This window comes from Chelonia mydas, chromosome 10, assembly GCF_015237465.2.
Source record: "Chelonia mydas isolate rCheMyd1 chromosome 10, rCheMyd1.pri.v2, whole genome shotgun sequence".
Lineage (NCBI taxonomy): Eukaryota > Metazoa > Chordata > Testudines > Cheloniidae > Chelonia > Chelonia mydas.
Genome location: NC_051250.2, coordinates 61,120,714 through 61,132,823, shown reverse-complemented (window position 1 = coordinate 61,132,823; position 12,110 = coordinate 61,120,714). Strand labels below are relative to the sequence as shown.

The window sequence follows — 12,110 nt, the reverse complement described above, 5'->3', positions numbered from 1 at the left end:
CACCCTGGATTTTTTGGTTTGGCCCCCAAATGGAAAAATTCATTATTTGCTCAGCTCTCTATATAATTGCTCTGACTCACAAAAAGACAAATTCTGAATATACCCTAATAAATATCATCATTTGTGACACTATTTAAGAGACATGTAATTTTAGTCTAGATAAAGACACACAACACCCTCAAGGTTATCTTTGACTGCCCTCTTAATTCAGTGTAGAAGTCTATCAGTGCATTGTAGATCTCCAGCACACACCAGTAAGAAAGCAGAAAACTATCCTGACAAAGTAGTTCATCCTTTTTATTTCATTAGCTTAAGCCTTACACAATGCCCTTAAATATAGACACTCCTTAGAAGCAGATCATGGGAGCTACGCTACATTTTAGGCACTTAACCCTGACATTACATGGTAAGATAATTCCTCACTGGAAACTGAATGATCTATATAGAGTAACCAGATGTCCCGTTTTTAAAGGGACAGTCCCGTATTTAAGTCCTCCTGCAAGTGTCTCAACTTTTTCTTAAAAATGGGCAAATTGTCCCATGTTTTCTGTCTCCCCCACATCAGAACTGGAGGGTCCTGCTACTGGCCAGATCCCTGCTCACCAGCTACTTGCCCACCAGTGGTAAGTGGAGGGGTTCACTGGCCAATAATTGGGTTGGGTGTGCAAGGCTGGTTGTGGGGAAGATGCAGTACATGGGGCTGGCCGCTCTCCATGCTGGTCCGTCAGCGCAGCCCCCTGCTGTGTGCCGGCTTTCAGACAGCAGGGCCCACCCCCCCAATCCCGTTTCCAGCTGGCACTGGCTGTTTGCTGCGGTGGCTGGTGTGTGCGGACAGGCGCCAGTTGGTTACATGTCGCCTCTGCTGCCCACTCATCAGCCCTTTATGTGCTCCCCTTCACACTGTGCTCTCCCTGCTTTGCCCTCCTCCCCTGAGTATGTCCCACTCCCAATGCTGTGCGGAGAACCAGCCCCTGGACGGAGCGCTCAGCTCACCAACAGGCTCCTTCCTTCCCCTACTGCCTCTGGCGCCCAGGAAAGCCCAAGACCCTGTGGCCCAGGGCGTTGGCCAGGAGGAGCCAAGCTCTGCGTGTGACGAAGCCCCACACAGCGCTAGCATGAGGAAGGCTTTCTGCCCCCCTCAGCTAAGCTCTGGAGTGGCGGGGAGGGTGGGGGTGGAAGCAATTTCCAGCCTGTTCTCACCCTGACCCTGCAGGCTTCCAGCCACAGGGGAGTGAGGGGTGGGGGTGGGAAAAGAGATGAGCTCTGCAAAGATAAGGGCCAGGTCAACCCCTCACCCCACCCCCCTTGCCACTGGAAGCAGTTCCCATCTTTTCCCTCCTGCATAGTGCCAAAAGGCTGCTGCTGGCCACGTTCTGGTGTGAACCCTAGCAGAAATCTGGGGAGAGGGGGCATGTGATGCTGCATGCCCCCTCTCCAGGTGTTGCTTCTGGAAGATGTGGCGTCATGTACCAGGAGAGATTGGTCTGTCCCGGAGCCCAGCCAGGCATAGAAAGCAGAAAGCACCGAGCAAGGGGGGTGAGGGTTGGGTCGGTCGGTCAGCCCCTGTGAGAGAGAGGCGTACAGGAGTGTGTGTGTGTGTCACCTCTCCCCATGTGAACCCTAAAGCCTTAAAGATAAGAAGGTAAATAAAAGAATCCAACTACACAGTATTTCTTTTTAACACGGGCTCAGTCGACTTAATGTTAATTTGAACGTTTGTACTGCATAGTTCTGATTGATTGCAGTTGAATACAAGCAATTTTACCAGGTGTCCCATATTCAGTATAGGGAAATATGGTCACCCTAATGATCTAGTTTTATTGAGGAAACACAGACTTGTTATTCAAACCCTAAATGTAAAAACAATCATTTTACTTTAAAAGAATTAGCAATCATCTGGTGAAAAAATCTCTCTATTAACAACAGCTCAATTTACCACCTGAGTGTCAAGTTCCAATCACATTGGGGCTTGTTTCTGATTCTACAATGCCTTTTAACTTGAATTTTACTCACCTTTCTGGACCCAATTTTGCCCCAAAATACACCAATGCATTTCCCACTTACCCAATGGGAGATACATGTGAGTACCTGAGGGTAGAACTGAATCCTTTCAAGGAATGTATAAATGAATTTTTCAAATCTGAAAATGTAAGAAGGCAAAGTATGCAGATGGTTATGGTAGAACTAGCCAGGTTTGAGAATATGATTCTGTTGATGGCTCAGCGTTGATCTTCCTTGAGTACTGATTCACAGTACCATAAAAGGATGACAAACTGCAGGTGCACAACAGCACAAAATTGTGGCCGATTGCTAAATGCAAAACCTCTTTATTGAAGAAGTAGTCAGGTTGAATTTGAGCCATGTTCTCACCTATAGATATAAAGTTAAGTTCTGTATTTGCTAAGATACTGATATACCCAGGCAACCTATTTGTAAACATTTGGTAGTGCCACATTTTAATTTTTCTTTTAATTTCATGAGATTTCCTGATTCCATAAAGTTCTGTTTTCTTATACAACTGCACAGCAGTTGCCAATTCCACTTTCCATAACTTTGGGGCGGGGGGGTGGGGTGGCGAGGGATAGCTCAGTGATTTAAGCATTGGCCTGCTAAACCCAGGATTGTGAGTTCAATCCTTGAGGGGGCCGTTTAGGGATCTGGGGTAAAAATTGGGGACTGGTCCTGCTTTGAGCAGGGCGTTGGACTAGATGACCTCCTGAGGTCCCTTCCAACCCTGATATTCTATGATTCCCTACAGCCCCCAGGGCAGAGGACATACTAGGAAAGGGAGTGAGTAGCCAAACTGTGATGTACTATAGTATCCCCAGCTGACTATGAGGACCATAATCACCCAGCCAGTTCTGAACAACCCCCAATTTGTGATGGCCCCCAATCTAAACTGGATGCAGGAGAAACTCTGGCCCTCTGGGTGCAGGGAACAAACACTGGTTTGGTAAGCTCTTGGAGCTCAATATGGGGCACAGCAGCAGCCACAGAAAAGACCATCCATTCTCTCAGCCATAATGTGAGTGCAGGGTTTGCTGCTGCCATGTAAGGAAGGAAATAGAATAAGGGTGAAAGTAGTCTGTGTCACAAGAATGACTCCTTGGGATCCCCCTCAGTGACAGAATCTTTGCTATAAGGATGAGAAACCTTTGAAATACCTTAAAAGCAGGGCATAGAGGAAAACCTTGGGAAGCTGTGACCCTCTGTAGCAACAGGATCAGCAACATTACGATAATATTGTGGACATTTTGAAGTGGGAATATTCAACTTCATTTCTGATAGATAGTTCACTTGCGAGTGCTCAGTAATATGTGTGGCTGGGACATGTACTCATGGCGTAGGATCCAGCTTCCCAGAACACAAGCACCGTTGAGGTACATTTGCATTTTGACTCTAATGGAATCTAGCAATGCTGCTGACATTTAGGACCTGGCATAAATCACTCGGTTCATCTTTATGCAGATAAAATACATAATTACAAACTATAACTCTGGCTAAGGATACAGGGTTGTTATCTGTTAAAATTGAATGCTCTCTGAAGAAGGAAGAATAAAGAGGCTCCTCTCACCCTGATGACTCTAATCAATGTTCGGAAGTGGCAGTACTCTTAAAAATCATGCCAATGTACACCATAAACCAAGAAAATTAAAGTGGCAGATTTCCAGAAGTGAATGCCTGCTCGATGCAACCACTGAAGAGGTTTGCATTGGAAGATATACAGATATGACTGGCTCCAAACTCATCTGCATAGTATTCTTATTAACAAGCAGTCTCAGCATCTTAATTGCAGAGCAAAGCTTATGTTGTCTTAAAACTGTTACTATGATAAGAATTTAAAATACGCCCAGAGTAGCTGCTATTTAGTCAGTGTTTCCCAACCGGTGTGCCATCAGGCCTGAACAGGTGTGCTGTGGAATTTTTTGAAAAACAACATGTGAGAACAAAAAAACCCTTCCCTTGTATTTTAATTAGTGTTGGAGCTGGATCCCATTTCTGTACTTTTGCTCTCTGGGATGAGGCCCCTTTCAAATATTATGCATGCATCACATTCCATTCCCCAAGGCGAGATTAAGATAGCAAATCTGAATTCTGCAGAGTGGGGGAGGGGGAAAAGAAGGAGGAAGCCACCTTCTGATTGGCTGTCTGTCTCATTACCCCACCTCCTCCAGGGGCAAAGCAACCAATCAGAGCTTCTTCCCCTCCCTTCCAGTGAGCAATACCTTGGCTCCTATGTCCCTCCCTCCCCTGCATCTACCAGCTGGGGCGGGGGGAAGAGCCCTGGAGCTTCCCCCTCCAGCCTGGAACATGACTGGGAACCCCACTGCAGCCCCCCAGGATTGGGAGAGGGACGAACCCCAGGAGAAGCAGAGGTGAGGCAGGGGGATTGAACTGGGGGAGGGTGGGAGCTGGGTGTGAGGTGGGGAAGCTGGGGATACTGAACTGGTGGGATGGAGGAGCTGGGAGGGCACAGAACTGGTGAGGCAGAACTGGTGTGAGCTTGGGGCTGGGGAGCTGGGGAGGCAGAGCTGGTAGGGTCTGGGTGGCGATGGAGCAGAACTGGGGCCTTGTTCACGTAAAATATGTGAGTCAACTGAAAATACTTGTCACAGTCTGTACAATACAGTTAATGATGTTAGACTCTAACATCACGAACTGCATTATACAGATGGTGAATAATAAAGGGTTGTAAACAGCTTAAACCGAGGCAATAAGAGGGCGAGTTCATTTGGAGACAATATGTTGGTGGGCCTCGAAATAATTAAAGATATCAAGGTGTGCCATGGCAGAGAAAAGGTTGGGAACCACTGCTCTTGATTCTCCTCCCATTCCACTCTAAGCCCCACATCTAAGACAGCTGGTTGTTATTTTGAAGGAATTCATCTCAGACACTGAGGATCTAATTAGTAGAACAGATTTTGGAGAAGGGAAGTGGAGGGAAGAGGTGCCAATAATTTCCTACTTACCATATTGAACTGTTGCTGCAGTTTTTCATTGGCATAGTTTATACAAAACTGTTCAAAGCTGTTTATCTCAAATGTCTCAAACCTGCAAAACCAAGACATTCAAAGTTACTACCACAATGTAAAGGTGTAATAAATGATTCTGTAATTTTAAATCATCTCTCTAATCATATTTACAAAGAACAATCAGTGGCATTCAGTCGGTTATACTGAGTATAAACATGACACAACAAAGTGACAGGACAGATGGGGCAATGACACTCCAGTGCCAGGAGCAATTCTGAGACACTTTCTCCTGGCTAAAGGAGTGTCAATGTGGTGATGCTCATGGTTCCTGGAGAGCATGTTAGCCATCCTTGCGTCCACAGTGCCCAATCTACAGAGCAGCCTTGGAAGAGAAAGTACATTCAACTCTCCAGAACAGAGGGAAAAGTGCTACAGCAGCTGCTGCAAAAAAACAAGAAAAAAAAAGACTAAAGGAGAGCCCAGAAAGGAGATGAGCAACAGTGCAAACTCAGATGCATGCAAAGGGGAAGAACCGGATGCCATTTATTAAACCATCAGCAGAACAGTGGAAGATATATGAAGCAGAATGGAATATGGCATATTCTACATACTGTTGGTTTTAAAAACAAACAAACTTTAACCCAAATATTTGGACTAAACTAATATTTGGATCAATATGAAAGTCTAAGCACAAGCATATCTATATATTGTAATTTTTCCCCATTGTGATACATCAATGAGCTACCAATGGCAAACTTGCTAAAGTCCAAGATTCAACTATGAATGCCTAATTTGAAAGTCAGGACACAGGTCCTAGGTAGTGTGTCAAAACCACCACCTAATAACTCACTTTTTAATCACAGTAACTAGTCACCATTTTTTTCATGGTTTTCACCACGCACCAATACATGTGCTAAAGAAATTGACAGCAGCTCATAGGCTACCCTCTTGCAGTACGATACTTATGCACAGAAGACTCACCCGTAAATGTCCAATACGCCAATGAAAGAATGCTGCTTTACAGTAGAATGCAGAGCTTTGTTCACATGATCAACAATCCAGTTAAAGAGTTTAGCGTAGATATGTTTGGCAAGAGCATCCCTGGCATTGATGGCCTGCAGTTTGGAAATTGGTTTGATGTAGGTCTCAGAGGCAGTAGCAAGCTTCCGATGGCACAGCCAGTGGGACATCTCTTGGTACTCCACACCCATGAGGTCACAGAAGATGGTGAGGGGTTCATGTTTGGGCTAAAATAAAAATAATCTCCTTAGGTCTTTAAAACAATATTACCAATATCGCACATTTAATGTCAGTGGATTTTTCTGTTATGAAGTAATCTAAAATTCAGCTGCAACAATTATATTTTCACACCTCTTCCTTTCTCTGTATCTATTTACTGACTTGTGTCTCGCACTCAGATACTTTAGTAAATTAGCGTAATCACGGAAATAGCAACATAATTTCCTCTAAGTGCGTGTTTGTGGGTTGATCCCCATGCAGAGTATTCACAACCTGAACAAAGAAATGAGCTACAAAAGTTTTCACGTGGTGACTAATTTTTGGAGTCATTATCTACTGAGCTAAAACAATCATAAACTCTGATTTGACGTAGAAACCAGAGAATCTTTACAGCGCATATGTATTTACCCCTATTTGACAGTATTTGTATATAGTACCTGAGAGGGCATGCTTCAGTTGCATAAACTGGATGAAATCAAAAAGAGGAGGGGTGGGTGTGTTTAGGAGGAAGAAGTATAAAATATAGGAGCGGTAATCTGGGCAACATTCTCATACACTCATATATAACTCATATATAGAGATCAATGAAATTCTATCAAAGTCAAAAGTCAAGTATTAGCAGAGGCAAAAAAGGAAGGGCTTTAGAAACCTGGTCTCAGATATAAACATCAAAAAAGGTTTTTCCCCACTGAATTCTGGGGAGAAATATAAAACAGTCAAGCATGTTAAAAGATGTCATTTAACTCTCACATTGAATTGTATACCTGAGATAGTCAGATTTTCTGCCATAAGAATAAAACACTGAATTGATCACCCATATTTCTATATTGCAGCAACTCAGTTAAGTGCTGCTCACGGGCTTGGGAACCCCACACCTAATCATTACCAAGTAAACCATCACCTTATATCTCAAATAATAGTACAGATCTTTCCCATTAATAAAAAATTTCCCTAGCCTCACCACTTTCAGGTTCACTGATCACACCAGTGTAGCTCAATAGTCAGCTGACAAGAAACAGGACCAAAGGGATTTGAATAGGACCAAAGGGATTTCTTCTCCTACAGACAACTGGTCACTTAAGGCCAATAACGTAATGATTTCTCAGGTTTATTTTCCGACCTTCAGCCCCTGCCCCTTCCTTCTTTTTGAAGTGTTTGTGGCACACTACACTTTTACAGCATCAAATTCCAGTTAACTAAGGATGTCTTTCAGTTTGCCGATAATGATTCTTACTGTATTGGAACAACAAGACGACAAAATAATAACAGAATAACCAAGCTATAACAACGGGAAGATCCTTGTTTACAAGCTACACCCAGACTAATTACGTCCTTAATTCATCTACATCCAAAACCGCATCCGCACTTGCTTCCAACTGGCACATCTTCCTGAAATCGGCGACTTAAAACATGTCAAGACTGAAAGGAGGCGTAATCAGAGTAACTACAGTTCTTAAAGCTCCATATATCATAGTGACAATAGTCTCTTACACAACAAAGTCATTCAGTACCTCAATAATAAACATGCTCCTTTGCTGCTTTTTTCAAGGTTTAAAGGTTCAACGTACAATTTAGTTGCAATACAGCAACGGTCATCATAGTAAGTTTTCAGTTCTGCCAATGCAAAGATGATTTTGTTACTTGGACAGGCTTTCAGCAGCTTGATTTCGTCACTGGTGCTGCTGCTCATTCTTCAGAGACTTAAAATAGGGTCAAAAATCTAAGAAATACTGCATGAGTCCTGACATTAACAAAAGGGTAAATATTCATGTTCTGCTTTGACATAATGGGCCAAATTCTAGGCAGAGATCTCTAATGACATTAGCAGAAGTGTCATGCCACTGCCCATAGAAGGGGTAGCCTGTGTCCCTCCTAAGTTTCCTACCTAGAAGCACTACTTGATGCACTGTTTCCAAGAAGAGCCCATTTAAAGACACACCATGGGGTCAGCGCTGTTGGTGGCTGCTGTGAAACTGTACCAGTTCGATTCAGAATGTGGTGTCAAAGCAAGTAGACTCATCAGCTATGCCCTGACACAGAACATGCTGTCATACATCCCAGACTACTAGCATGGGCACTTGAGCACTGACAGCAAGCACAAACGAGGAAGGGAGAAACTGGAATTGCTGCAGCTTGGAGAGCAGGAGAAGGAAAATAAACGCTGCCTGGCTCGTTAATAAAAATTCAGGGCCTGATAAGAAAAAAAGCTTCTATAATTTGTGAGCCCAAGGAAAACACACACAAGAGCAAGACAAATCAGCCCCTTTTTTGTTTCCCACTGTCAGGAGACATGTTTGTCACCTGCAGGAAGCCTTTGTGGGAGAGAGATAAATGGGACTATCTTCGATGACCAGAGAAAGGAGCTACACTCAGGGTACACCATATAGACACTTCGCTGCTTGCTTCTAGAATGGTAAGAGATGAAAGGTTCCTGCAGCAATGACCAGCAAAACCCTGGAGCCATTAATTTGCTGAACCTTCTCCCCCCTCTGTATAGTATGGTCCGCTCTGGACAGCCCAGTAAGATGGCATATTTTGTGAAATGTTCGCTTTGTGGATATTTGGATCAGTTTGGTATTTCTCATCAAACTAGAGTTAGAATTCCAGCAAAAATCCTTGACACATCACGGGACCATTTGTAGTGGGAGCACAGACACTCACCCACCCTCTCAGGACTTCTAAGCTAGCATGTCTGGAAGAGTTTCCTAGAAAAGACCATTTGTGAATTCAGCAGGGAGTCAAGAGAGCCTCAGAAATAATATGGAGAGCCTCTGACAGGGATCTAGAAAGGGAAGAGCAGAATCCATCTGTGAAGAGCAACAGGAAAAGTCATTCCAATCTAGAACTAAAAAAGAAGTTGCTTCTATTTTTGTACTGGCCCTACTTTGCATGGAGGCCTCTACAAACCAACGAGACACCCAACCAAAAAACACAGAAGCGTCACAATAGAGCGTCACTATATCCTTTAAACTCATTCACAACTTACAGGGATCGTGCAGCTGTCAGCATCCCGAGAGGTAAACCCCACGTTGCCCAGGTGAAGGAGCCCAGCGAGGATTCGAAAAATTCCCATCTGGTAGGAATCATTAATCCCTGAAAGAGGATGAATAAAATGCCCTGAGTGAAGAGTGAAGGAAAAACCCAAAAAGAGTCCCAGCTGATGAAAAGAAGGGTCCAATATTTGTAAACAGGAATGATAAAGTCAGCTGGGATTTTGTGGGAAATTGCCACCACTTCTCATCTTCCAGTTGTGTGAAGAGTTCTGGAGAGAAAATGCTATTACAACATGACACTTGGCCCTCCTATTACTATATTTTACCACATGACATTATAATCAGATGCAAGAAAGATTCACTTTAGCAAACTACTAAATATTTTAATGAACTGCCTGTGTTGCTGCTTAGACAACGTTTTACAAAACCCTCAAAATCTTACACAATGAGCCATGGAAATCCAGCATTTATTACTGCTTTAATAATGTTTCTTCTTCCCTGCACTAAAACTTTGATGATACTGTACTTTAAAAGTATCTAAATCCCAAAGGTTATCGAAGTCTCTCTCTCTATTTTAAATACAATACAGAAAGAATGAACTAAAATATAGACTATATAAAAACAGCTTTGATTCCAAAGTCTGAACTAGGCCCATGCTTCTCCAGCATAATAGCAGAATTACCTAGCAAAGTGCAGGCCTGTCTGGTGTGTTCCATTTCCTTAGCATCATCAATGCCGTCAATCACTGGACTACCCCCTTGCTTCGTATAGTGAAAGTAATTTGCATTCCCTACAAGAAAGAACAACAATTTTTACACACACTAAAGTAGAAACCACACAACTGCAAACATCTCTGTGTTAAACTGTGTAACAGGTAAAGCTCTCTTCAGCTTCTTAACCTGAATGGCAGAACCCATATTTCAGTATATTTGAATCATTGACTCCTCTGGACCATCTGCATTAGTGAACTGCTCTCTTTCAGGTTTAATGCTGCATCTAAATGTTTCTAAAGCCATTTGCTCCTGCAGTACGTTCGCTGTGTCCATACTAATCAGCACAGTCTCTGGAAGTGAGTGCTGCAGAGCCTGTTGTATTGATCTCAAGGTCAAAAAAAGTTGAAGGTGTTATAAACTCTTTCACTGTCCCATCAATTGTCACAAAAGTCCATACACAACATGTCTCCTACACAGCATGTCTTCAGACCATGACATACATGTGCATGGAAACAATTATCCTGCAAGTCTCAGCCAGCCACCCAAGAATAGGTGCACAGTTGACAGTAGGGTTCTAATGTTATGGTGCACATGTATTTTAAAATTGATTGTGCATGTAGTTTTTCCATTGCCTTAGTTTCTAGGCTCAATGGTGTAGTCCAGAGTATGTTTGTCGTTGGTTCCGTCTGAGGACTGATGCGTTCACACTATGCTAAGCCCTCCAACTGACTGTGGGCATAGCACCTGGCATCCACTCCAGTGAGCGCTGCAACTTCTTGAGCCGATTGTGCTCAAGGATGCTGTGTGTGTAGTTTGTTAAAGATTTTAGTGTATTTGAAAATATTAAAGACAATAACAGTTTCCATCTTTCTCCTGTTTTTGCCCTTGTCATCTAGTAAGGGCTGGGAAAGGGGTCCTCTGGATCACTTCTTTAGCCAGAACAGATCAGTTCCCTCCTGCAACATTTACGGCAGTTGTCCCCTCTGGGGTTGTTCAGTGCCCCACAAGGGAGAGGGGAAAAGGGGAGAAAATAAAATAGTTTTAAAACATTAATGATTATAAAATATATGTTTCTAATGCTATAAAACTAATTTTAAAAAACAAACAAAACTTCTGTTGCTTGATTTTATACATTCTGCTTATTATTCGTGAGAGATACCAGGAAATCAGCTGAGCAGAAATCATCCACCTCTCCATCTCAACAACCATCTTATCTGCTGTTGGGCCTGACGGCTGAGTGGTGGTGGGTGGAAATCTGAGTACACTGAAGGAGAAAATACATTGTAGGATGAAGCAGTGGGACTGGCTATCCCATAGCAGCTACAGTGCCTGTGCTTTCATCTACAGCAGCACTGAAATGGTTTGAATTGAACTGGTGTAGTGAAGGCATTCCCAAGACTTGCTCAGAGCTGGACCAATCACATTGGTTATTAGTTAACACTTACGAAACACTAGAAGTACATAAGTGTGGACACAAAGTGTTGTACAAGCTTTCCAGACACTTGTGTTGACACTGAAAACTTCAAAAATTCTCTGGGGAGATGGAGCTACAGGAAAAGACCTATTAGATTACCTAGCCCAACCCTGGGCCAAGACAGGACTATTACAGCTACGGTTCTGTATCTTGACTAGGTCAGTTTTAAATGAGTCAAGAGATAGGAGGTGCATCACTGCCCCTGAGAAAATATTCCACACGCTGGTTCATATCTATGTACTGTACTGATGCTTGTCATTAGTGTGTATTAGCTTACACGGACTATATAAATCTGCAAGTTTGCTTTTTTAGAAATAAAATGTCTATTTACTTCTTTTTGTTAGCTGTAAGCAGCTCAGGATTAATAAGAATTTAAAAGACAGTGATTCTTCTTTTAGACCCATCACTTGGACAGCTTAGAGATAATACTTTGTACATTCTGATTGCACAGTACACTGGATGTGAATTTCATACCTAATCGCAGTGTTTTAAACTCAGGTAATGCTGCAGAGGCACAGAGCTGGTAGAAAATGTGATAATTTCTCTCCTCTTCTGCCTTTAAGAAAAAAAGAAGCAATTACATTTCAGAATTTATCAACTGACAGACATATCTGTCAGAAGGACAGAACTTCTAGATTTAATATATTCTATAGCAATTAGGAACTCAAAGAAAGCCACAACGAAAATGAAAAAAGTAAATCAACCTCTATCATTTGTT

The 12,110-nt window shown here is 42.8% G+C and overlaps 1 protein-coding gene and 1 long non-coding RNA gene across 22 annotated transcripts in view; one reads left to right on the top strand and one right to left on the bottom strand.

The window, feature by feature from the left end:
* The window catches only part of MYO5A (myosin VA), a 205,958-nt gene that overhangs the window by 66,404 nt on the left and 127,444 nt on the right, over positions 1-12,110 (bottom strand). For all 20 annotated transcript variants that reach the window (XM_037910148.2, XM_043524713.1, XM_043524710.1 and 17 more), the window contains exons 7-11: positions 11,867-11,948; positions 9,888-9,995; positions 9,199-9,305; positions 5,955-6,220; positions 4,971-5,052 (exon numbers count right to left, since the gene is read on the bottom strand). In XM_037910148.2, the coding sequence (XP_037766076.1) occupies positions 4,971-5,052; positions 5,955-6,220; positions 9,199-9,305; positions 9,888-9,995; positions 11,867-11,948 (645 nt within the window). The remainder of the gene's footprint in view (positions 1-4,970; positions 5,053-5,954; positions 6,221-9,198; positions 9,306-9,887; positions 9,996-11,866; positions 11,949-12,110) is intronic.
* The window catches only part of LOC122462223, a 30,056-nt gene continuing 22,220 nt past the window's right edge, over positions 4,275-12,110 (top strand). For both annotated transcript variants that reach the window (XR_006284649.1, XR_006284650.1), the window contains exon 1: positions 4,275-4,376. This is a non-coding gene — a long non-coding RNA (uncharacterized LOC122462223). The remainder of the gene's footprint in view (positions 4,377-12,110) is intronic.